General features: G+C 44.9%; 1 protein-coding gene across 1 annotated transcript in view; it reads left to right on the top strand.

The window, feature by feature from the left end:
- LOC120846205 (sodium/hydrogen exchanger 10-like) overlaps positions 1 to 25,645 on the top strand; it is a 184,747-nt gene that overhangs the window by 150,447 nt on the left and 8,655 nt on the right. The window contains exons 16-21 of the mRNA XM_040217895.2: positions 727 to 891; positions 974 to 1,099; positions 4,082 to 4,174; positions 6,364 to 6,549; positions 12,342 to 12,479; positions 22,851 to 23,048. Of these exons, the coding sequence (XP_040073829.2) occupies positions 727 to 891; positions 974 to 1,099; positions 4,082 to 4,174; positions 6,364 to 6,549; positions 12,342 to 12,479; positions 22,851 to 23,048 (906 nt within the window). The remainder of the gene's footprint in view (positions 1 to 726; positions 892 to 973; positions 1,100 to 4,081; positions 4,175 to 6,363; positions 6,550 to 12,341; positions 12,480 to 22,850; positions 23,049 to 25,645) is intronic.

Raw genomic sequence — 25,645 nt, 5'->3', positions numbered from 1 at the left:
TGCGTTTATAATGAAACTCAATCATCCCAGCATTTTATTTGTCCGTCCGCCTGTGCATCTGCTCGCTAAACGTAGCGGAAAAATTTATGTCACGTGAGATGACGCGACATCATGGAATCGCGGAACACTACGACTTGACACCATAATGTCAGCCCGTGGGACCTGACATGAAGCAAAATTTCCCCGCTAAATATAGCGTGGAAATTTACATTACATGATGGCATTAAACATTCTTTTACGCTACGTTTTTAGGGAAAATTAAGATAACGTGGCATGATGTCACCTCACGTGAGGTCTTGTGCACATTTTCTCACTAAACCTCGTGGCGAAATCTTGCGTCATGTGAGGTCTCCTGATGTCGAGAAAAAAGGAGAACGAGAGAGAAGGAATGGCGGCTCCTGCCACAGTGAATGCCAACTAATGAAAATATCGTATATATATACTATTTTCCCTCTCTTGATTCGACTCACGCTTATTATTTTATACGTGATGTCAATTTCTCCATTAAATTTAGTAAGGAAAGTAATAAGCACTGTTCTATTACGTGTTAGTCATGTAAGCAAGTTGAAGCAATCACTCCCTAAATTTAACATTCCGAGCCTCTAAGGATTCGGTGGATAAAGTGCGCATGCAATTTTTAATGTTTATGAAAACGTGCGAATTCCACTTGTTCCGCTGACGTCTTATACCCCAAGCTTACGTCTTATTCTTTCGATTAATCTATAGACGTTGAGAAACGTTGTGGACATACAGCAGCGATACCCGAACATAGAGGTCGCCACGAAGACAAGACAGGCAGCACGGAGGATACTAAACAAAGCAGTGGACGGTTTACGAGAGCTACACGAAGGTGGTCTCATCGATGACACGCAGTACGGCATTTTGTTTGAGGTAAGGTTGCCTGCATCTATACGGGGTTGGCTGTAGCTACTACCAGCCGAAAGAGGTTTTCGATCATAAGTTTTCTCTGTAGAACCTGTCCTGGATGATTCAGAAGGCAGACGGTATGCCGACCAACATAGTGGTCGGTAATGCCCCGTTCTACACAATGCTCAGCGTCCCCTGGCTACCCTCCGAGGACGTCTCCAAACTCCTTCGGGTGAGTCGAGGCAGGACGTGTGAATCTTATTAAATTAAAATTGATTCAAACTTGAGTTTTTATTTTGTAATTCTACAAAGTAAAACGCACCTGACATACGTGAGAGATGTTTAACTCAGACTCACACCTGAAAGGCAGCACTGAATCACGATATCTCAAACGGGACGAAATAGGAAGGCATTTTCCGTTGAAACCGCCGAGGTTGTTGCGAAAACATAATATTTGGACAAATCTCTTTATAGTTCGATGTCCGGTATCCAGGGTGACCTTACGACATGAGGATGAAGGTGCTGCAGATGGAAAAGTTCGGAGGTCGATTTGCAGACCAACTGTCGTGCAACAACGCAAAGCGTTTTGGTCTAAACACTTATTGTGACCGAGTGAATTATTTTCACAAAATGCAGCTTTGCGTGCTGTAATTTTATATGACAAGTAGACTTGTGATGCCTCCAAGGCGTTATCGGCAAAATTAGCGTTTTGCAAGGCGATTCATAAAAGCGAGGTTTCTCGGTGATTTGACTCCTACTTTCGAGGAAAGATTTCGCCATGTGAAAGAGGGATTCGAAGAACGCTTCGCTTCATGCAGGATCTTTTTTTACGAGACACACGCGGGCGACACTGCATAGGCACATAATCATTACTTGTACACAATATCAAAAATAAATATACGTTGAAGTGTCACTTATAGGTCTGTCGACTGGCATGTTAAAGGCCATAAGAACAAACTCACGCAAAGGAATGGCGAACCAGCGTACGCCGGCGGCAGCTCATGAACTAATTTGCCGATTCTTTAAAAGAGTTCGTTTCCAAAGATTGTAACCTGCCAGCCCGACAGGTGTTAAGCATATTCGTAAAAACACATTCCACATAAAAGGCGAATCAAACCCTACTCATCATTAACACAAACTTTTAAACGTTACTAAAAATTTGAGGAATTACATTTGAAATAAACAAGCTTAACTGTAACTAGCTACTGTTATAATTACTCTTGGTTAATTCCAGAAATAACCTTACTTTCGCGACGTTTCTTTACGTCCTGAGGCAAACAAGAAATAGAATGTCTATACACAATCCAAACTTATGTAGCGCGGGTGGGCCATGTAGCAGCTCATTGTTGTTTCGGCTCATGTCAGGTGAGGCAGCGGCAGTGCAGTATCTCTCCACTGCGGCAGGCAATGACAGTCAAGCCGGGGAATCTACTGTTTAACATTAAAACTAAAAAAAGAAGATTACGTCATTTGTTTTCTTTTATTTTTTCTAAGAAGACTAAAAAACCACGTATTGCGTTACTCGTCAAAACAAGCATTCTAACGAAGGCGTGTAATGTTATTCTATAAAAACCGCAACAAAAATACGATTTTTATCTTTGTCACAAAAGATGATACACGAAAAGGGTTACAAGGATATGGGAAACCTGGATATTTTTGTAGAATATGGAAAAATCAGCACACAATCAAATTCAGTAAGAATTTGTATTTCCAAATGCTAAAAAGTGTTGATATTTTTTTAGCAGTGTTCTATTTAATGTCACGTTGTTTACAATTAATTTTCGTGCTGAACGTTATTCCAGCAAAAGACGTCCGGTCATATTGTGATCTTACCGTAACTGTCGTAGTCACTAGAACCGAAGAGAAAATTGTTAATTGTCTATAGCTTCTGGAAGGCGTGCAATTATTTGGCGTCCTCCTCTCCGCGTATTTGAAAGCAAAGAAAGAGTGAAGAGACAAAAAGAACAGGCGGGCAGGGTCCCCTTAACAATTCGAGTGCACAACGAAGTTCTTTTTTGTTCATGTGAACATTGCGATTTTGGGAGTTTGCCCAATAATGTTTGCACGGAAAGTTCAGTTATTTATATCAGTATTATTGCCACTTTGTTGTGGGCGAGCGAGCTGCAGTTTGCAAACAACGAAGCCACAAAGAAAGATAATAATTGAGGTCTGAGATGACGTAAAGAAAGGCTTTGAACATCTGAAGACTAGAAGGCCCTGGGTTTTCTAAGTGCAGCTAACAGCTTGTTTTTCAATATGGATTCATACCAACTAGCCCAACTTTCCATTCTAGTAAGCTTCATTTCTACAACAAAGGGCTCTATTCTACGTTCTCCTCACCTTCTTTCTTCAGCCCCTCGTACTGTGTGTTCTCTCCTCCTTGTCCGTGTGTTATTCGCGATGTTTTTCAATATGAATTCATATCAACTAGCCCAGCTTTCCATTCTAATACCAATAAAACTCACGTTAAAAAGAAAAAAAAAACTTGAAACAATTTTTTTTTGTCTGTTGTCGGAAGTCCCGCTTTTTTCGTCCATAAATAAAAACGAAAACGTAACTGATTACAATCATTACCTCACCTAAGTAATAAAGCATATTACTTTAAAAATACTTTCTATTGTTTAATAATCCCTTGCAAAATTAATGACAAAATTAGCCTATTACAAAGAATTTAGTTACAGTAAGGGACTACATACATGTGGGCATTGAATGACGGACGATTTTTCATATGTACCAACACAATCCCTGATCATATATTTTTGTTTTTAATCGTCAATGTAAATCTACCTTGTATTATACATGGTTAAAGTAAGAGAGCCAAGTGAGGAAACTTGAAGAATACAGGAAACTGGATAGACGCTGCGTTTATTCTATCTTATGTGTTCTTCTACTCTTTCCTTACGTTGCTCTCTGACTTCAACCATGTACACTCATGTCCCGTCAATATTGATACCCCGCTACATCGACAGCGTTATTATGGACAACTCACATTATGGACGATTTTTTTATGGGAACGGAGGTGTCCATATTAACCAGACATCACTGTTTAATGCTTACCAACTAGCCCAGCTCACCACGCTTCTACCTTGTCCTTAGCATATGAAAAAAATCAGGTGCGTCGGGAAAACGAGATTCTCTTTAATTAAAAGTGACATAAAATATATTTGATACCTAAATTCTTCGCAAAAACTTTCTAATATACATTTTTTTTCAGTGCTTCTACCAGTACCTTAAAGAGAAAGAGCGCCTTGTCCAAGAAAATCGAATGCACGACTGCGTGTTCATCATCTGCTCTGGAATTGTGAAGGTAAGAGCTTTTGTGGCACTTTTAATGCAGAGTAATATCAATATGTTGGGTAAAACAGTGCGTAACGTTTACCGTTTTGGTTGTGCGGCGGTGCATTGTTACCCGCTATTTTTTTACTTTTGTTTTTTTCAAATGCGCTTTTCTTCTTGAAAGGGTACGGAAACGAAACTCCAGCGCTCATTCTCTAGCTTAAATGTGTTGCATGTTGCACCCTAACTTCAAAAACACCAGTCTTTCGTTTGTAAGGTGCTATAAAACTAAACTTAAAGCTAATTAAAAGATATTTCAATGTGCACCTTGTGCATGCCTGTGAACCTTAGTTAGAAGGTAATCAAGCAACGTTAAGAATCTTGCTTCGTACTCACGACGTAGCAGGAATCGATACGTTGCCGCACTAAATATCTCAGCAGCGCCGCTCTTTGGAAGTACGTTCAACTGTTTTAGGTTACCTCGGCCTGAACGCGATCGCGAAGCCTTTGCCCTTGCAAACGGTGACGGTGCGCTTCGCTCCTTTGCAACAGAAGTCAACGAGATGCCATGATGGACTCGTAATGGAATGTCGCGGAGTTACTCCAGTGACTTTCCTGTACAGTTTGAAGCCGTTCTGCGCTTTTTAACGTCGAGATACCGCCGCGCTTTTGAGTTGCTGAGAACTGTGGTAAAGACTTGGTGAACAGCGATATCCCGATCAACAAGTTTCCAAAAAACTAAAAACTTCGTGCCGTGTAGAACCGGCTCGCACGTCCGTCGTTTCCGACGTGGGCTCCGACGCCTGCTGCTCGCTTTCCGCAATAAATGCAGAGAGGGCGGTGTCGGAGTCCTCATCCTCACCTGTCTCGTTTAAGTTTATGTTCCCGAGTAAATCGTACTTAAGCGCCATTGCAGTGGGCCACACGAACACGACGCACACCAGTGATCTCACATGTGAAACGTTCGTCACCCCGTGGGTACTTCGAACGGCTCAGTTGTAACGCGTTGACGCTGTTGACACTATCACAACGTTGACAACACCACCAACGGCTAAACTCTTAACCACGCCAGCCTTGCTACCTCACAAATTCAACGATTTTTCTTTTTTTTTTTTGCGTCGGGTATTTTATGATATATCGCGCTCTCTGTTCGCTTCTCTTCGAGCGCTTGCTCGAGTGCACCGTTCGGAACGCAAAATATAGCCAGTCGTTCAAAATACAAACGTGCGATTATCATTTACGGTTATTACCCGTCATGCTTGACTCATTTCAGAACGAAATTTTTTTGTATTTCAATTTTCGTCTTTGTACCCTTCTAAAGTTCGAGTTATACGCCTAGACTCTACTAACACGTCTTCCTTTGGCGTTGCGTCTTCATAAAAAAAAAAAAGAAGAAATCATTATATTCAAGTGTTTTTTTTCTTTTTCACCAGCTCATTTTATTGGTTACCTAGCTTTGTTCCTACCAGTTACAAACCACCCGACTTTTTTTGTGTTATCTGCTTCTAGCTTAAGTGTGTCGAAAAGTATATGTCTATTGAGAACTGGTCTTGATGAATGGATCGGTCCGCAAGACTAGACTTCGATGTGCATTACTGAGAAAATAGATAACTGGTTACGCAATAACCTCATAAATTCGCATTGAATATGCACTATGTTGATATAACTTGTTTACTTTAAATCTGTTTAATTTATTTACTGCTTTTCTTTGATTCATGGACAACATAATGGCCTATCTTCATTTTACAGACTCGGTGAATGCATATTTTATTTCCACCGAACCCTAGAGTGCGGCGGAAATTTTAGGATGAATGAATAAGTAAATCAGGTGTCTCCACTCACGTACCGCGTTCCTTGCTTAACATATACGTGGAGAGCACAGTCAGGTGATATAAATAGGAAAAGCAATTTGAAACGTTTATTCATTTTTCACTGGTGCTTCCACGGGGAAATAGCCACATTTATTTATGCGCTCAAGGGGACTTACGTGTGTCATGAAGTTTTGCACTCATGAGAATTTTTCTGTGTCAACTGAATGTAATTGAAGTGCAGGAGGACCGGCATTGGATAATTAATATTTACTTTGACCATGACAGTACTTTCCTCGTAAACAATGGCGGTGTGCTGAACAAATTGGAAAGAAATGAAAGTTAAATGTGGAAAGCGAAATGAAGTGTGACTCTCGAGAGCATCAAAGACTCAAATTGGCCTCGCTTGTAGGTGAGCGGAGTGAACGATGAGCCCTGGACCAACACGGGACACCTGGCCAATTCGGACTCGACGCATTACTTCTTTACGGAAGGGGCGTTTCAGGACTTTCTGGTCGCTCCCGAGGCGCTCGGGCTTCTGTGTTTTCTTACGGGCAAGCCGTCAGTGTGCGAGTGTGTCTGCGAAACAGACGTCGAGGTAAGCGGAAAACGAAACACAGGTGATGCTTCAATGGCTCTGCTTCACACTGGAGCGATATTGACAATATGGGCCGTACGGATATAGAGGGGTGTTTAAAGCACCGCCTTCTTTGGTCTACAATCATACTTCGCCCTCATGATTGTAGCTAGGTAGTTATCCCTCCCATAAGTTTAAAGTGTTTAAAACATTTAATAATTCTTCGAATCATTATGAGATTCTTTGTGTTGAGCACGAGCCAGAATATCCTGAAAAAACTTCAGGTTTATTTGATCTACCTAACTCATGTAGCACAGCTTCTTGGGCCACTTTATCCTTTGCTTGGAAGTTGGAGTTATGAAAGACCCTAGGAACGGTAAGGAAAGCCTGCGACCAAGTTGTCACGCCGCGGTGCGACTTTTAGATGAACCCTTTTGCGTCCACATCGTGTGTAGAAGCCGACGAGAGCAGAAATAGAGCCAGTAATTATTTCCTAAATAATGCTAGCTTCCGTGAGTATCGTGCTCAGCAAAACATTGGGGCCCACAAAAGGGGATAACGTATTTTACACCAGGAACCGGAATTGGAAATACCTAGCCCCTCCATGCGCTGGCAAAAGCAGCCTCGATTATATGCTTCTCACTAGGCCTGCTCAATTCGTTAGCGGTAGAAGAGTAATTTGACAAAATGAAGATCGAAAAATACTTCGCGAGCAAAAAAAGACCATGTTCAGATATAATTTAATATTTACAACAATGAATGTCCTCTTCTGGTCGTTACTGGAACATTGTTGAACAGAGAACCACTTCGCCTAGTCACAGATACACAAAAAAAAATATAACGTTAACGTCGCTTCCGCTTTCACTGAGTGGAGACGATTGAATTCGAGCATCGACCCGGTCCTGCGTGGCAAGCCACGTGAGAAAACAAACAGGGCAATGCTGGAAGCTGCCAATGCGTATCGGTACGACCCCCTTATATGTCGCAAACTCCCCATAACCCAACGTGCTATTATTTTCCGGAATCTGGATATATTGGTTTTCAATAACCAAAAAAGTGGCATAGTAGGCTCCAGTGACCGGTTGATTTGTTACCTAACCCGTTCGGGCATTCATTCTCAAGCAAACGCTACAAGTATGTTTTACTGTTGGGTGCACCTGACACCTTTAACTAAAGTATAACATTTTAACACTCGTACGTTTAAGCAGAAAAACAATTCTGCATTTCTTTGGATAGTTGGTTAAAAATAAGGTACCTCGGCCCTAACCAGCGCGTTGGAGAAAAACCCTATTAGTCCCAGGTTCGGCCCCTTCAGTTTCCAAGCTTCGGCAAAGTTTGGCTTACCTCAGCCTTGCTGCCTATGCACCTAACCTAATTTACGTATCGTTATCGGAAGTAACCAAAAAGGAAAAAGCGGACTTGCATTTCCGCTTACACGTCGCAAAATCGCAGCTTTCGACGTAGTATTGCAAGATAAGTAAATGGAATAAACGTGAACTCATTTTGATAAACCGATTTGTATATAAAACAGTACAGCATTGACAAAACGATGTGTTGTTCAGTCGTCGTTCGCTGAATTGATTGCCTAAATGCTAAAACGAAGGAATAGTATTTTGCCAAGATGTCTAATAGTAAACACCGAAATGTTAAAGCGAAGGTGCCATATTTTGCCACTGAGGTTCCACGATCATGGGACACGCTATTTTCTTCTTGCTTCTGACTGCCTGTGCGAATTAAAACGAAACTCACGTTTAATAGTGGAAGTGCCTCGTCGACTCTATGCGACGTCAGGTTCGTCCGCTCCTCGCGCACCTCGTGCATTTGTTTACTCGCAGAATTGTGTGCACGTGGTGTGTCCACCTGATAGCGCGTTCTCCATGTTGCCCTTTGGTCGAAATTTCCCTGATAAAGTTCCGATACGCCAGAGATGTATTCTAGAACACTTGCTCGCTGTGCACACCTCGTTTAATATAAACCTTATCGCAGCCTATACAACAGGCCAACGTGGCGAATTAAACAGGGTTGTATTTCTGTACTTGTGCTATCATCGACTAGTCCAACCAAGCACAGCGCATGCGCCACCACCTTGCGCTTTCTGTCTGCGTCGGTGTTTCTATCTGTACTAGCTGTTTGCCTCGGTCAGACTATAACGGTGAAACAGAGAATATACTCAGGCAGTTTCAGAATGCACATGTATTATCTCAGGGTGAATGGGATGGGAAAATGCTCAGTTTCCAACTGCAGATAATAAAAACCTGAAAAAATACTGACCAGAAATATAAAATATTTTTGAGCGCCTTGCTAAAATAAATGGTTTTGCTTTGCGCACTATTACGTTACAAGGCCTATTTTGAGTTTAAAGGGCGGAGCAACAATTGGGTTCTTTGAGTGAATACTGCCTATAATAATCCGTTGATATTCATCCCTTATAAAATATACGTTGGTTTTATTTATTTTTTTCTCTCCGCATCGCAGACATAGAAACAAATCGAGTCAACCAAGCAGGTTCACTCGCTCAAATCTCAACCAAAACAACATGCCACATTATCTGACGCCGATCATATGCCGCGTCTTTTTTTTATTATAATCACGTGCCGGGGTTGGCAAAAAAAAAAAAGGCACACGCTGCGTTCCACATATTGCTAAAGAGACCGAGCAATGACATTGGCTAGGAAAGTTTTTTTTTTTTCACTTTACACAAGCATAATGGCATTAGTGAGACCCAAGAATACTGAACACAAGGCCACTGACCGAAAATCACCTTTGTCGCGGTAGCATTCGATGGATAAAAACGTGCGTTTTCTTCAGTCTCTCCTTCAAAGAGGCTTGATTGCCAATTTGGGCACAACGTCAATAATGCGAGCCCCGGGATTTCACCATCAATCTTTGCGATCAAAGCTATAAAAGTATTTCAAAGCGGCTGATGCAATAGACGATGCGTGGAGCTGGATTCGATTTAAACCGGTGACAACGCCTGGAAAAGCATTCGGGCAAAGGCTTGTGCCAAATCGCTGCAACGTCGGGAATAGCCGAACCTTCTAACAATACGTGGAACTCAGCGTGTGCCCTGTCCTTTGCCAACCACAGCGCCTCGCTGCGTTAAATTACGGCGGCATTTAATTGTTGCCGAATCACGTGGTCTGGCTGCGAGTCGAGATGGTAAACACTGCTCGTTTTTCTCGATATTTTTGTCTGTGAACACCAATGCGCGCAAAAATGAAAAACAAAAAAGCGTAGCTTACTGGTCGTCAATGCCAAGAGTTAATTGTTAGCGATATTTACTGAAAGGGCGAAAGCTGTTTATCGCCACTTTAAGTTTTGGATATCCCTATCACTGCAGCGATTGGACAGGAGCCCCTATCCGAGCATGTCCAGGCATTGATTGTCGAAAAAGAAACCAGAAAAAAAATGCGAAATTTTGCAAGCCAGACAAAAGCCGATACTAACCTACAGACGACCAAACAAAGCAGGGTTATTGGCTGATCGGTTTTAGCTGCTATGGTAATCGCCATTTAGGTCCATTAAACTTCAAGAAGCTTCAAAAGGTTCGTTCTGAACCAGTCGCGCCTAAAGACACTGGATCCTCGGAAAATAGCGCCATTGTCTTCCCTGCCTGCTTTCCCGACACAGACAAATACTCACACACAGACGACCAAACCTCATATGGCGATTGGCTCATCGGTATCACTTGCCATGGCAATCGCCATTTCGCTGCATACAAATCTTCAAAGCTACGGGAGGGTTTTTTCCTGAATCAGTCACACCAAGGTCACTATGAAGAATCGTCGTACTGAGAGCTCCCAGCCAATAAAAGCGTCTTTGGCGCTGTGCATGCAATGCACTTGTAAATCCTGCCGATATCCACAGATGTTTTACAATGGGATTGTTGTTCCTGCGTCGTTTAAAGAACGAACAATTGTTTTTGAATGCGACCGAGCAACTGCGCCGCATGTTGTGGCGGTGCGCAGACGCGGTCTTGTTTAGCCGGTGGAAGAATAAAATCGCAATATTCAAGAATATATTGGCTCACCAAGAGTGGAGATGTCAAGGAGAAAGTGATAATTTCATGAACCAAATTAGCGACAATACAGGGAGCTTGGCGCTACTCTCCCAGGATCCGATCAGAGTTGTCTATAGAAAGAGGTTGGTCAATATAAAGCGGGGGCAGAGCCAGGCAGTGCACCAGATGCAGATAGAGGGCTTGGCATAATCTCTTGGCCAACCAGCAGCCGAAAACTGTCCCCTAGCGGTGCTAGCGAGAAACAATTCTAGTAAGAGCGTAAGGGTTAATTGTAGTAGCTGTTCATGGTTGAAAATAGGGTACGCGTGATGTTGCGAATATTATCATGCAAAGTGATGCAAGAAACGAATGTTCTTCCCGAACTGTTTTTCTCGTACAGAGTGTGACCGCTCGAACGGAAGATTCCCGGCCCTCGGCGCTTGGCGTACGGGCTAGGTCGATCGGAACGACCGTGATGTTTGTACTAAAACGCATACCTCTCCAGCGTAGGCAGTATTGGCTGGAGATTACTGCTGTGTGCGCTACTGCTGAGCGCTTTCTGACGGCAGGCTTTGACGTTTCCTTTGCAACTTGCACTTTCACCATCAACATTGCAGGTCTTTGCAGTATATTAATATGAGCTTATTCTGAGCATGCCTTCTTAACATCGCCTTCAAATATGGCATCCAATGAATACCTTCTCCAGCACTCCGCATGCAATAAACTGATTAACCATGCTTATCCACAGAGATCCCTTAGAATGCTAGTGTTGTTCTCGCATATTTCAGGACAGAAAAACTGCTTTTCAATGCACCAAGCGCCGACGCCACATGTGGTGAAAGTACTAAGATGTAAATTTTCTCTGCCGATGTGTGAATCACGAAATCTGGTAATCAAGAAAGGTCTTCATAAAGTAACCTATCCTGGAAATTTGGATAGGCTGACCAAGTATTATTCGGTCAAGGAGAAACTGCTAATTCCATGAACCAAGATGGTAACCAATCGGGGAGCTTGACGCTACTTTCCCAGGATATAGTGACTTCAATTCTCACGAGCCCAAATCAAATGTTCATGCTGTACTCGTGCCTACTGTATGGGCCGCATTAAAATATTATCACCGCAGAGATAACATTGCTTGATATCGAAACACTGAGAATTGCACTTTGACTATGCCAACAATGCGATCGCCACAATGTTGTCATCAACTTTTGCGATGGAAAGACTAACGAAGAACCACTTTTATCCTTGAGATTGCACGGTGATAAGTGCGTTTTTTGGTCAGTGACGTTGCCTGTGAGTGTATCAGAGCCACTAGGCTTGTTCAACGCGTGAAAAGTAATTACTGTAAAACCCTTAATATTCGCGAGCCCTCAATTTAAGCAAATTTCACGAATTGAAGAATTCGCGAAATTTAAGGGCGCGCGAAAATTTCGGTCCTTAAGATTTTCAAAGCAGGCGTCTGGAATTCGCGAAATTTAGTGGTCGCGATTATGTCATCTGTGACCGATTCGCGAAAAATGGGGGCCGCGAAAATAAAGGGTTTTACAGTATCTAATATTGTTCTACGACCCCTTCAGGGACAATTCCAGAAAATGTTTGTAGTTCGAACATGACCTCTAAAAAAAAAAAAAGCCTGTTTCGGAATGGACGCTAAATCAAAATGAATCACGCGAATTAAAAAAAAAAAAAATATCGCTATTTTTTTTTGTATTATCGGGGACTTTGTTTCTGGTGACACACACGGGCTATCTAAAGCATTTTAAAATGTTTTCGCTTATTAAATCTTCTTCTAAGCGCCAACAACCTGCTCTAGATGTGCAGCATCCCGATGGACGAGCTGACGTCTCTGGTGGAGCGGCACCCGGAGCCCCCAAATCTTGTGTACCGAATGTGGTTCAGCGTGGCCATCCGCATCGGGCTCGCCGTACTCGTCAACCAGAAGCGATACCAGGCAAGCAAGCGGCGAGCTAGGATGCATCTGACTAACAGATAATTGACGATCCAAACCAATTTGCCCAATGGACCTTTTCCAAATATCGACGGCACCAGGCGGTGACTGCACGAACTAAAAATCGAGGAAGTGACCTACCTGCACTACCAATCGATAGTGGGAGCTACGCTATCAGTTTCTTCGCTCTCTGAGCTGCGTCGCGTGCCCAACGCGACTTTAAAGAGGGGAATCCGTGGCGTCCACCCAAACGTCGTGATTTTCTTTCCGTCCACTTTCTTTTTTTTTGTGTAACACAATTATATCTATGCTGCAATTGCGTGCTCTACTCGTCGATCTACAGCCTCATTACGAATTTCCTCGATTTTTCGTGCCTACTTCCACCGCTTGGTATCGGGCGCTCGCGCATGCGTAGAACGCTTCTCGGAAAAGGTCCATTATGCTTCTATTCCGATATTGTGTTTCAGAGCACGCCTGTTTTTTGTGTGTGTTTTTTTCGTGTGTGTTCTCGCTTTTGGTGAATAGTGACATCATTATTGATGCAGATAGACACCGAAACTTAGAGGTAGGACGGGGCCAGGGTACTTCGTTTTGTGCGTATTGTGAGACCTTGCTTTTTTACAGAGTTTGATCAGTCAAATGAAACCTTGTTCTTCAATCTCTATAAAAATTACGCGTCTTTGAAAGCGCAAACTCTGTGTGAATGTGGCAGTACCGGTGGTTATAGAATGCAGACGCTCTAAATTCTGACATTAGCCACATAAAAAAAACACTTTCTATGATTGTTTTTTGCATGGCTTCCATGCAGAGTTTTTGTTGAAACACGGATCTCCAGCAGGCCGTAATGACGTGACTAGGATTAACAAGGAGTAGCCCTACGGCTGACAGCGTCACATACAATTCTGGTGGCCTGGCAACCACTCCAAATCGCAGCATGACCCTGTTGGCCCCATGAAAATTTAAGGACCCTAGAAAATTGAGGAACCAATGGAACAGGATGACCAGTCCAGTATACCTCCTCTTCCATATGCTATCGTAATCTTCATTACATGCGCACGAACTATGGCACATCGGGAGCCCAAGAAAGCAAAAACTCGTGCCCCAGAATTTTAATTGAATTGGTAGGCAACACTTCCAGTATTTTATATCTAATTAAAATAACATATTTTAAAATAAATTTACTGTATTTGGTAGTGACGTGATGTGGTCAACTGATTTTAGAAAATTGAAACCGAAACTCTGGCCAAGGGGTACCCAAGATGCTTTGCACGGCACTACGCAGTTAAGATCGCTTCGGATTTGCAAGGTTCATTGCTCATTGGAGGAATCACTGAAGGGCGTACGTGAACCAATATTTCTGTTGACCGAGGGTGTTTTTCTTTCCCACTCGACTGAGTGAAGGTGATATCGAATTCAAGTAGCGTTGAAGAATGCGGCCGTGAGACCTATGTGTGCGTTCTTCACTTTTCGTTCCCAGTTTCGGCTGTTCAAAACGTTGAAAGTAGTTCAAGTAGCCTGCACCTTCGTTATTTCTATGGATAGTGCGTGTGTGCTTTTTTTCTCAATTCATGCCTCTCTCTTACTTTGTATATATATCCGCATACCATCCAAACGTCGAAAAAAGCATTGTCCCCGCCAGTGAACCAGATACTAGGTACTGAAGGCAGACGACTGCTTGCCATGCTTGACAGAATGAGTGTGACGGAAATGAACCGCGTTTTGCCGGCAGGCTGTATCTCTTACTGTCGTCTGAAGTGCCTCCGAGTCGCCCACACTCTTAGAAAAAAGGGTCAGTATAGTCCTCCCTAAAGGGAGGAACGCTCTTGACACATATGTTTCTTCAGAAAGGGAGAAACTTTCGTCCCTTAAGCAGGGAAGCAAAAGTTCCTCCGTCGACTGCATCTCATTACGGCGGCCACGAATCGAGCAAATCGAGCTCGATAAGGCTTAACGAGAACACTAAATCTATTGTACGAAGCGAGAGGAGTAGCAAATAAAAACGTAACACGAGCTTTCCACGAACTGTATTTATTTCCGAAGTTTCTTTACCCCTGCAGGAAACTTACGTTTCGAAAGCATGCAGTCACTCAGTCTTCTCATCGTCAGCACTGCGACGTTCAACGGAGACAACCGGCACCCAGTTCGCGCACTTTATGTCTTACCTCTGCTATTCCTCGAGCCACAATTCCTTCGTCAACCGTTGCGTCAACCGCACATCACGGAGGAGTAAAAATCATTCGCCCGCAAAACCAAAAGCCGCTCTCAAAAAAAAAAAAAGAAAAAAGCAAATCCGAAGCAACCTTTTGGCTTACCTCAGCACGGTAACACGAAATAATGGCGTAGCCGCGTAGCGACAAAGGATGTTAAATTGTTTGCCACCAGATGGCAGGGTCAAGCAGAGTAATCGCAAGTAGCTAGGCTAGGTGGCGCTAGGTACCGCCCAATTCATGTTTTACAAAAAAAATATTTTTATTTCCTTACGTCACAATTGCGTTTCCATTTTTTCGGGAATCTCTAACACATGTAGACACGTTGCGCACACTACAAGCATCAGGTCAACACATATTGAACGCATACACAGGCATCGCACATACAAACATCAATACAACAGCACACTTTTTTTGCCAGCTTGGCTTTTATTTGTTTAAAAACATTTTGCTATTCACAACCTAAAAGGTCAGCACTTCTGACACACCTCTCACAATTGTGCGCACATTTTCAGCGTGACGCTGTTTGTTGCGTTGGTCTGCGTAGCCACACCTTTCCAAAGAGTGCAATACGTTCGGGACCTTATAGCTTTAAAAGGGTCCTGAACCTCTCCCAGTGTTCCGTCTCCTTGAACGAAGTTTCTTTTATGATGGATGACGTGTAGTGAAATCCCTCTAAGAAGTGGCGCCACGCACACTTCCCTCGTTCTCGTACCAAGGTGTGATCAGTACGCTAGTTCCATATCGCATGCAAACCGATCAGGGTCAGGAGCTCGTAACATCTGCTTTGTTGCTTTTCCGGTGTGTCTAGAAACTTCATGCTGTACCAGGTTGGGTATAGATCGATCCGAAGCTCCGCGCGGAGCTGAGCCCAAAATAGTTCTGCATTAGTACAATACATGAATGTATGTTGCAGTGTTTCGGGAACAGGGCAAATGACACAATTGACTCCCCAGGGCAGAAAAAAACCTTTTTGTTCCTCCCAGGTCTTGACCGCTAAAACTTCGGTATGAAAGCGCACAAACAAATCCTTTATCCCTGGCCGAACTGGGTATAGACTCAGACGCTTGAACACGTCCGACTTTTCGCAACCAGGAAACATTTGGCGATACATTGGAGGCGGCATTACCAGGTCTTGAGTGTCCCAATAAAGACGTCTGCGTTTGACGCTGTTTAGGTATTCCCACGAAAAACGTTCTTCAAAAAAACGAATCGCATCTCTAATTTCTCTATAGTATCGTGGGATCGAGGTCCTTTCTGGAGTGCCAATGGTCTCTTTAGTCCATGGAGCCAGATATGGTCCACCGAGCTCCTTTAACGCCGCCATCAACACCGGGCTGGTTGCTCGGTTTCGGAAGACAAGGAAACGTTGCACTTTCAATTTTATGTCTAGGTTTGCAAGTCCCAGCCCTCCCTTCTGCTTGCTGATAAAGAGATTGTTTCTGTGCATTCTTTCAAACCCAGAGCCCCACACAAACGTTGCACAAAACCGATGCACTTTTTGCACGTCGAGTTGCCTATATGGAACAGCTTGCGCCGAATACCAGACAGTGGAAAAAAATACTGTATTACTAGTAACCGCTTTGTTCAGTAGCGGCACGTATCTGCCCTGCCATTCTGGAAGTTTGGCCCTCAGTGTGCTCAGGTGAATGCCATCCAGTCCGGTCCTTAGCTGCTCTGTGCCCAGCCCAACCCCAAGATAGTTGGAAATGGATGTGGACCACATGATGCCCAAGAATTGTTTCGGCTTGGATGCCCACGGCCCCAGCCAGGCTCCAACAGACTTTTGGGGGTTAATTTCAGCTCCAGAAACGTCGCTAAACTGCCTTACAAGTTCTACGGCCCGCACTATATCTTTCTGATTTTGACCAATTAGGGTGACGTCATCCGCGTAAGCCAGCAACCGTGCTGACGTTGCACCCAGGCTTGCGCCTTCTATGATGAGGTCATTCAAGATTGCTTTACACATCGGTTCTAGATAGATAGCAAAAAGTATGGGCGACATTGGGCATCCTTGGCGTACCGACGACTTCACTGGAATGGACCGTGACTTGCGTCCATTGATAAGGATCCGTGTGCTTATGTCCCTGTAACATATTTTGATGAAATTGACCAGAAATTGTCCGGTTCCACAGTGATCTAATAATGAAAATAAGAAGGAGTGACACACTTTGTCAAACGCTTTTTTTAAATCTATTTGTAGGACAGCCGTAGGACGTCCCATCGCTTCTGCCGTTTCTGCTATAATCCTCATTGTATGCAGATTAGTAAATATCGATCTATTTTTGAAACCATACGTTTGATGATTTCCAACAATGGTATGGAATGCAACTTCGAGGCGTTTTGATATGATTTTTGCTAGGATCTTATAATCCGTTGTCAGAAGGCTTATTGGTCGAAAGTCTTCGCTACTTCTGATTGACCCATCGCTTTTCCGCTTTGGAATTAGTACCGTTGTTGCCTGTCGCATTGAAGTTGGAAGGAGGTTTCGATTATATATATCCGCATACACTTTCGTCAAAACTGGCACTAGTTCCGATGAAAACATTTTGTAGAAAGCTGCGCCGAGCCCATCAACCCCGGGTGACTTCCTTGGTGCCAGATCCTTAATTGCACATTGTACCTCCGCCTCGCTGATGGGCCCGTTAAGGCACTCCGCCGGTTTCTCCGGTACCTTGGGCATAACTGCTAGCACTTCCTTCATTGCTTGTCTGTTCGGAGATTTTTGTTCACCTAACATTTTACTAAAAAAGGCGACTAACTCTAATTCTATTTCTTCGGGTTTCGAGAGTATGTTTTCTCCGCTCTGAGGTTCATGGATGTTGTTGCGGCACGCGCGCTCACGTTCGCGCGTTTTAAATATCTTTGTGGGGTCTTCTGACCGTTCGAGCGTGCGTAACCTTGACCTCACCATAGCCCCTCGATATTCTTCCTCTAGTTGTTCCAGCAGTTGGGCCTTGCATTCTTGAATGTCAGCCGTAAACAAGCCAGGTGTTAAATTCTCTTCTCTTGTTAAAGTTTGCAATGTCTTCATCAGGTTTCTTTTAGCGAATTTCCTTTCCATAGATTTTTTCTGGCAGAAGGCGGTTGCGCTCATCTTTATTTCTTCTTTCAGCAGCTCCCAGTGCTCAGCGTTCACTACATGACTTTTCGCTTTCTCTGTGATAAGCCTTTTTAGCTCTTGTTGAAGCTCCTCCTCCTCAAGCGCGCTTTCGTTTAGTTTCCACGTTTTCCAGGATGAATCGCAGTTTTGCTTTTCCTTTTCCTTCCCTATCTGCGCCGTAACAAGAGCGTGATCTGAAAAAGCTACTGGTATAACGTTATAGGCTATCGTATGGTGGCCGCCAAGCCACTCGAAGCATATATGCGATCTAGTCGCGAGTGACATTCCCCTTGCCAATGAGTGTATCCGGGAGATGGTGCTTGTACAAATTCAGTTACGTCTTGCAAATCAAAATCTCTAAGTAGCTTCTTAAGTTCTGCTATGCTGGAGTCCTGTCGAAGTCCCTTCGACGAATCTTTGGCCCGAGTCACGCAGTTGAAATCACCCCCCAGTAGTGTGTGTGCCGGAGTGCTGATATACTGTCGGAGCTGATTAAAAAAACCTTTTCTTTCTGTCGGTTGGTTTGGCGCATGCGCTGCGACTATCCGAATAGCTTCATTATTGTATAGCACGTCTACAGCGCAAATTCTTCCACTCCGGTCCGTCTCCCATTCAGGGAATACTGTAATGCCGCTTTTCTTTTTAATTAGTACGGCTGTCCCCGCACTATGTGAAATGGCGTTGACATACCGGAGTTCAAAGTGGTTTTCGAAAAATTGGACGGCCTGATTAGCATGCTGAGCGGTTAATTTAGTTTCTTGCAGTAGTGCGACGTGAACTCTTTCTGCTAAGAGGGTGTTCAGTAACCACTGTTGTCTCTTTCGTGCAATTAAGCTAACGCAATTGAAAGTAACTATTTTTAAATAGAACACTGCGAGTTAATGCAAGTACTTTCCTCACCACACTCATATCAAGGGGGTTATGCATCAAACAAGAAGAAATGCGCCAGAAAGCATCACAGTGCATGCAAGAACCTACTGAGAGTCCTTTTGCCGACGAGCTTCAGTCGGGATCCGGGTCATTGGGTCGTATCGAAAATTCCGCTGGCTGACTGGTTTCCATTTAAGGCGCTGGTCCGGTAGCGCTTGTCCGTCTTCATCCGTGCTGGCCCAGTCTTCACAGCTCCTGAACTTCGGAACAGCCGTGCCAGTGTCTGTCGGTGCAGCTTGCATCGGCTTGACGTCTGTGCTCTGGTCCTGGCCGGTGGGGCGGTCCTCCTGGCGGTTTGAAGCAGTCTTCGAAGATGCGTTGACTTCTGCACTGCTGTTCGTGGTGTTTTCCTTCGCAGGAGCGGTAGACACCGGAGAGGCCGAGGGAGTGGCAGGCGGAGAGGGGGTGTTGTCCTTTGCAGCTTCCGCTTCCAAGGAGCACAGCACGTCCATGTTGCTACTGGCCGGCAAGCTGCCACCTGCCGCGACTTCAGCTTCTTCCTCATCCATAATGTCTTCGAATTCATCCTTTCCGGTCGCACCTTCTGTGACTGTAGCGTAGCTCGTGACGCAGTCGTCCTTTTCGTGCCCGAAGCGCCGACACAGTTCGCAGCGGGGCACTCTGCACTCACGTCGAACGTGTCCTGTCCTTCGGCAACGCAAGCACATTGGTGCGCGCCCCGGGGCGATGACTAGAACTGAGCCGTGCGGCATGCGCAGTTGGTGCGGCAGCCTTTCTAAGGTCACGCTGTCCTTGAGCTTCAGACGCACCACTCTAGTAGTAGATTCCACGCCTTGGAAGCCGTCTTCATGCCAGCTTTCACGAACAACACCTTGAACGGTTCCGTAAGGCTCAAGAGCCCTCCGGATTCCGTCATCAGGGACGTCACACGGCACCCAGTGCAGTTTTAAGCGTACCTCAGCCTTGTTGGGGTCCAGCACGAGGCACCTTTTTCCCTTGACGAGCAGGTTTTTTGCGTCCTGGATCTTCTGCTTTCATGCCAGTGAGCGGAAGGTAGCAATCCAAACATGGTTCATCTGGTAGGAACCAAATGCCTTGAGGTCTTGCAAGACGCTGACGCTCTGAAGCCCTGGTTTGAAGTCGCCAATCTTGTACGGCCTTCCCGAGACATCGCAGTGCAGAAAAATGCTGTTGTGCATGATGATACCTGTTGGCAGGGGCGGCAGTACAATCCGATAATCCTGAGGAACAGCAGATGTCTCGAAACCGCGGCCCGATAAGGCCGTTATCTCAGCTCCCGCGGAGCCAGCCATCCGTGCGTCCGTACTCGACGAGTGCCGGAAACAGGAATGTCAATACAACAGCACACTATCCCGACCACTACTCCCGAGCCCTGCGTTTCCGTCTTTTATACTGGTCGTTTTGAACGTACGGAATTTTTCGGTGACTCCCTAAGCAATCAAAAGTATTTCGAACATGTTCATTTTTTTCCAGCAATCTCATACATCTGAGACTACTTTTAATGGCTCAAGGGATGAATCTCTTATTAAAAAGAAAACGCTCCATCATGCCGTAATTATTTGATAGCCAATAAATCGAGCCGCTCCAATGTGGTTCCAAGCCATGAGTTTGTTTTCCCGCACGGCCCTTCGTAGCCAGTACTTATATTGTAGTGTTTGTTTTTCTATTTGTGCTGTTCGTGCACGGCTGCAATTGCCGTCTTGAATTAATCTTTGTAGAGCGGATATTCACTCAGCTGGAAGTGATGCTTCATGGGCCGATAAATCGCTTTTCGATCAGCTTGAATGCAGTCAAAGCCGCGACTTGTGGCAAATGTTAAGTGTACGGAGCTACACCGTTGCGACCTTGAAAATTTCTAGCGCTCATCCCAGCGGCCCACTTGGAGGGCAGTTTCTACAGGAACCGTAATATATTTAAACAGCAAAAATAAAGGATAGCGTTTTTTTCGATTTTACCTGTTTTTTTTTATGCGAAAATTCCATTGTAAATATACGTACTCTCCGTCATAATTTTGTACTGTTCAGTCTTTTCCCCAGAGCGCAATCGCTCTCGGGGACCGACAGTCACATTGGCCACTGTACGACAGGAGCTTGCTGTTCAGACCAGCGTTCCAACATGACTATCCACACGTCGATCGACTGCACCTAATCCCTCAAGTGGTTTTAAACTCTTTAATGTAAAGCGGAATGTCATCCTGCGACACCCCGCCCCCTCCGATCACGGCCCGATCAGCGGCATCAATGCCCGACAGTTTACGTCATCTCATCTTGTTGTTACACCACTGATACGCTAACACACGGTCACATCGGCGATAATTCCAGTCTTCTGTTCACAACCCACAACACTGCCATCATTATGTCGCTAACACGCAGAAATACTGAACCACGTTGACGATGTTGCTGACGCGCAGAAATACAGAATCACGTTGAACGCCGGTTGGCACTCGGCACGGGACAACAGAACCGAACTCAGCACGGAAGGCACCCAGGCAGCCGGCAGGAAAACCTGCCTACCTTGGACGCAGTTCCCGCAATTTACATAACGTCGAAAACGAAGACGCACTTCCTCGTGGTTTCGCTGCTGTAGTTCCGCGTGTGTCCCGCAAATCGGAGACGGCCGTCTTACCCAGTGTATGTAGCGCTGCTGGCACTGCTCCGGAACTTCGCTGTTTCTAGCGGCTTCGTTAACTCGTTTGATAAAATTAGTGGTAAAAACGTCAATGCAACCGAAATGTTCTGCACGTTTGGACTAGAAGACGAAATTGCAGGCGGCCTTTGCCGCCGCTGAAGCTCAATCAACTCAACATTAATTTATGAAACAACGTGCGCGATGTGCTCGAAAAAACGAAACCGAAAGAAGATGAGTCGCGAGGGCGAAAGCTTTTTCCGGTCTGCCTGGAGAAGGAGGAAAACGTCTCGGTGAATAATAAGGATTTTAATTTTCCTTTCATCGGTCTGGGTTTGTTTACGTGTGTTTTGGTAAATAAAAAAGAAAAAATTACGAAAAAAGAAACAAAAAAAAAACGCTCCTCTGGGGATTGAACCTTTGACCACTTGGTCAGTAGCGCGACGTTTTACCCCTGCGCCAACTGAACAAGGAGCACCTCGACCTTCACCTTTCATCTGAACTTCCTTTCCTCCCTTCTCTGGGCAACTTGTCCGCAACAAGGAGGAACGTAATGTAGAAAACCCGATACTGTGGTAAAAGCAAGGAAACGGAGTCGAAGGAGAAAGACAGGGGAAAAGAACGTCTTTTCCCCTGTCTTTCTCCTTCGACTCCGTTTTCTTGTTTTTACCGCAGTCTCGGGTTTTCTACATTATGATCAACATCCACCAGCTCGCCTGCGCACTCACAGTTTTTTCAAGGAGGAACAGTCGCTGTCGCTACCTTTCTCCTCTTTTTTTTCTTAGAGTGCAGGGCGGCGAGATTTGACAACGGGCTCGGGTCTATCTGCGCTCACATTAGTCAGCATGAATGGAACCCTTTGCAACATAGGAGTAAAAAAACCCTCCCCAAAGTTGTTAATATCCGAAACTGATGAAATCCTCTATACTCCCGTCTTTTCCAACGTCCACTCCGCCAAAGGAAAAACAGTAAAAGACCTTGAGGTAGAAGGTTGTCAAGAGACCTCTCTCCTAACCACGGTCACTTGTTGTCTTGTGCTTTGCTTTTAATTTTTCTCAGCTTTGGGCTACTCTTTACGCTATACCAGCTGCAACAAGAATTTCAACCTCCTTTCTCCCAAGAAAGACATGGTTACGAATTGCTACCTTTAAAGTTGTAGAAGTCTGCCACCGAAAACGTGATTATAAATTTATCGTAAAAAAAGGACAGTTAGTATTCCGTAACAAATGTAAGGAAATACCTAAGCCTGGGAGAGTATCGGGATACGAGCGATACATCCTAAATTCCATCTAAATGCATTTTTAGATGTATCTTGATAGACGCCAATATATCCAAAGGAATCTCTAGCATACAATCGCGATACATTCGAATCTCAATATTGCCCTGCCTTGTGTGAGGAGACGCAATGACATCACAGATGAACCCTCTATGCTACGCATGTAGAGCTCCCCTGGTATGTGCTAAAGAGAAAGGCAGCTTTCTTTGGTGCATTTGACTTGCATTTTCAAACGGCGCTCGACATTGCAGGAGTGGACACATGACAAGCTGAAGCGATTCCTGGAGAACGGCATCATGCCCAACCTGTACTACGCCATCGACTTTGCACTGGACGACGCTGTGCGCGACGTAATCCTCATCCAGGGCATCGTGCAATGCGCGAAGACTCAGGAGATTTTCACCGGGCCCGCCTACATCCCGAGCACCGTGCGGGACATGTTCCTGCCCGTGAGTGCATGCGGCTAGCACGTGCGGTCAGTGGTGCTGGCGAGAGCAGCCTCACTCATAGAATGACTGGTGCTGTACATCCGACATGTGCAATAGCCTCCTCTATTGGCGACGTGGTGTTTCGGGGTCTCCCTTTTATGACTCTTTTTTGCGACGTCACGAGCAGTTCTATCGATTGCCAGGAATATTTTTATTGTGTGCGTGAAAGGCACGGTTTAACCTTAAAGTTATCGCATTCTTAAAACAACATCGCCTATACTTGGTTTCAGTTTTGTGTCAAGGCGCAGCCAAAGCTACGAGGTGATAGAGGCTATGTTCCAAATCTTACCCGAGTAACCTGCCTCCTACGTCAGCGGGTAATACCACGTGACATCGCGAGTAAACGATCCGCGACTCGAGTTTGGAACGGCCAGGATAATCACCTGGATACTACGCGGAATGGCTTCGTCTTGGGCGACGGCAAAAACACAGCAGCGATGGCAGAAAATAGCAGACGATCCTTTTGAACATGGAGAAAGCACCCGAAGAACGGTAATATTAATGACGACGCGGTGTTTTTTGAGGTGGATCTACCAGCTCCTTTTACTCACCTTCAGCTGTATATTGAAATCAAAATTACTTACTCCTTACAGCTAGACATAAAAAAATGTATTTTTATTAATCAACGCGATCGCTGCAATTCTAGTCACGGTGCCCTAAACGCATATATTCCACGCATTGTAATTTGCACCGATTATGTTTTGCAGAAATATATTCCACACGGTGTAGCGGTCCAGCGCGAGGGTGCTTTCTCCAGAATATGAAACTCACGTTCGCTTTGACGCGAATGTGATTACAGTGAAATTTTCGAAGCCTTCACTGCTTTACAAACGTTATCCTCTCATTACTCACACTCTGGAGGAAACAAAAATATTACATTATCATATAACGAGTTCAAACATTTTCGGCCTTGAACGTGAGATTACGGCATCCCCCAACGCCGAGGACGAGGATGCGGAGAAGCTCCTGTTTACGCTCGCACTCAGATAATAACAAGTACACGTTCCCGGGGAAGGTGGACGGTCTGGATGTAATGCAGTCGATTCCTGCGTTGACAGCAGCAAATCGCAATAACCACACAAGCTGCACCTAATTCTTTGTCATTTCGAACGTCCGCCACCAAAACCAACGAAGCAAGCGAGCTTTGACGGCTGTCGGCGCAGAAAGCAGACGACGAACAGATCACGTGACGTATTTACTCGCTTTGATCCGACTTTACCCCCCGATCGAGGAGGGTACCGCGAGTAATTACTCCGGAGTAAACAACCCGCTTCTGGAACGCGAGTCCTGACGTCATCGAGTAAGCTCGAGTAAGTTTTGGAACGCCACGGTACGAAACCTTTACTCCGGAGTCGGATCGAGTAAATTTTGGAACACAGCCAGAGTCAATCAAGCAGCGTCGAAAGCGCAAGTAACTAGGCCTATTGTTTATTTACGATTGTTTCAGCAACGATAGAACACGCACAGGAATATAAAGAACACCATGATGGTTCGCGTTTGACGCCGTCCGATTGGTCCCATCAACTCGTAGCGTCGGCTACGTCTAGACCTAAAGTGAAACGAAGTATTGGTTTGTAGTCTCAAATTCCTTCAATTTACACTTATAAAGAAACTATTTATCATTGTGAGTAATTGGTCAATCGTGGAAGGACTACCGCAGTGACGACCTTGGTGGTGAACGTCGCGTACGCCTGCGGTTTCTGCGAGAGTACAAAACACCGCCAAGTTGCGGTTAAAAATAATGGAGGAGCGGCAGGTACAGGCGAACAAGTTCTGAAGCCACCACCAATCACATAGCCCGGTGGCCCTTCGCTGAACAACCTCTTCTATTCATTTTGCGTATTGTGGCTGAAACAATTTTTCGCGATGGTACAGAAAAGAAAGGAGTGTTTCAAAATAGGCCGTTATGATGCAGGTATTTTTTACGTGAAAGTAACGACATCTGTTGAAGAGTGCTATTTTGAAACGATTTATGTGGTGCTACCATCGTCGCGGGAGTGCCAAAGAGCCAAGATGAAAGAGTGGACACGGGGAAGGAGGAAGGAGGAGGAATGACTGCGCTGTCAGATCGAATATAAGCTATGAGAAGAGCAAGTCGTCTGCTATTTGCACAGGATGCCTCGAGGTCTACCCACTATCTTTTTAATCGGAGCCAATCAGATCTCGGTGTTTTGACGTTACAGCAGCCCTGTTCAAGAAGGAGGCGCACTTGAACTCCGCGTAGACCTTGCAGCGCTTTTCACTCTGGCGAAATATGCTGAATCACTGAGCTGTGGACTCATTCCCAGCGTCTGATATACCACACAACAAGGCTACCGCGCATGCTGAGAGATCGTTCCTGAGCCCAGAAGCCAAAGATGGCAGCTCGCAGAAGGCGATATATGGAGCGATCTATACGCCAAGCAAGAGTACTAAAATGCGTCTTTGGCACATAGAAACGCGAAGAGGGGCACGCCAATTAAAGGGCAGCACAGTGAACGTTTAGATAACGCTTGATGATGCAGCGAAGCTCGCGCTATCTTCGGTTGAGGTCGGCGGGAAATGAGCGCACGTGGGTG

Source organism: Ixodes scapularis, unplaced genomic scaffold (assembly GCF_016920785.2).
Source record: "Ixodes scapularis isolate PalLabHiFi unplaced genomic scaffold, ASM1692078v2 PGA_scaffold4__175_contigs__length_147842914, whole genome shotgun sequence".
NCBI classification, from domain to species: domain Eukaryota; kingdom Metazoa; phylum Arthropoda; class Arachnida; order Ixodida; family Ixodidae; genus Ixodes; species Ixodes scapularis.
Note: the sequence above shows the minus strand (reverse complement) of the source record. Positions and strands in the feature narration are given on the sequence as shown.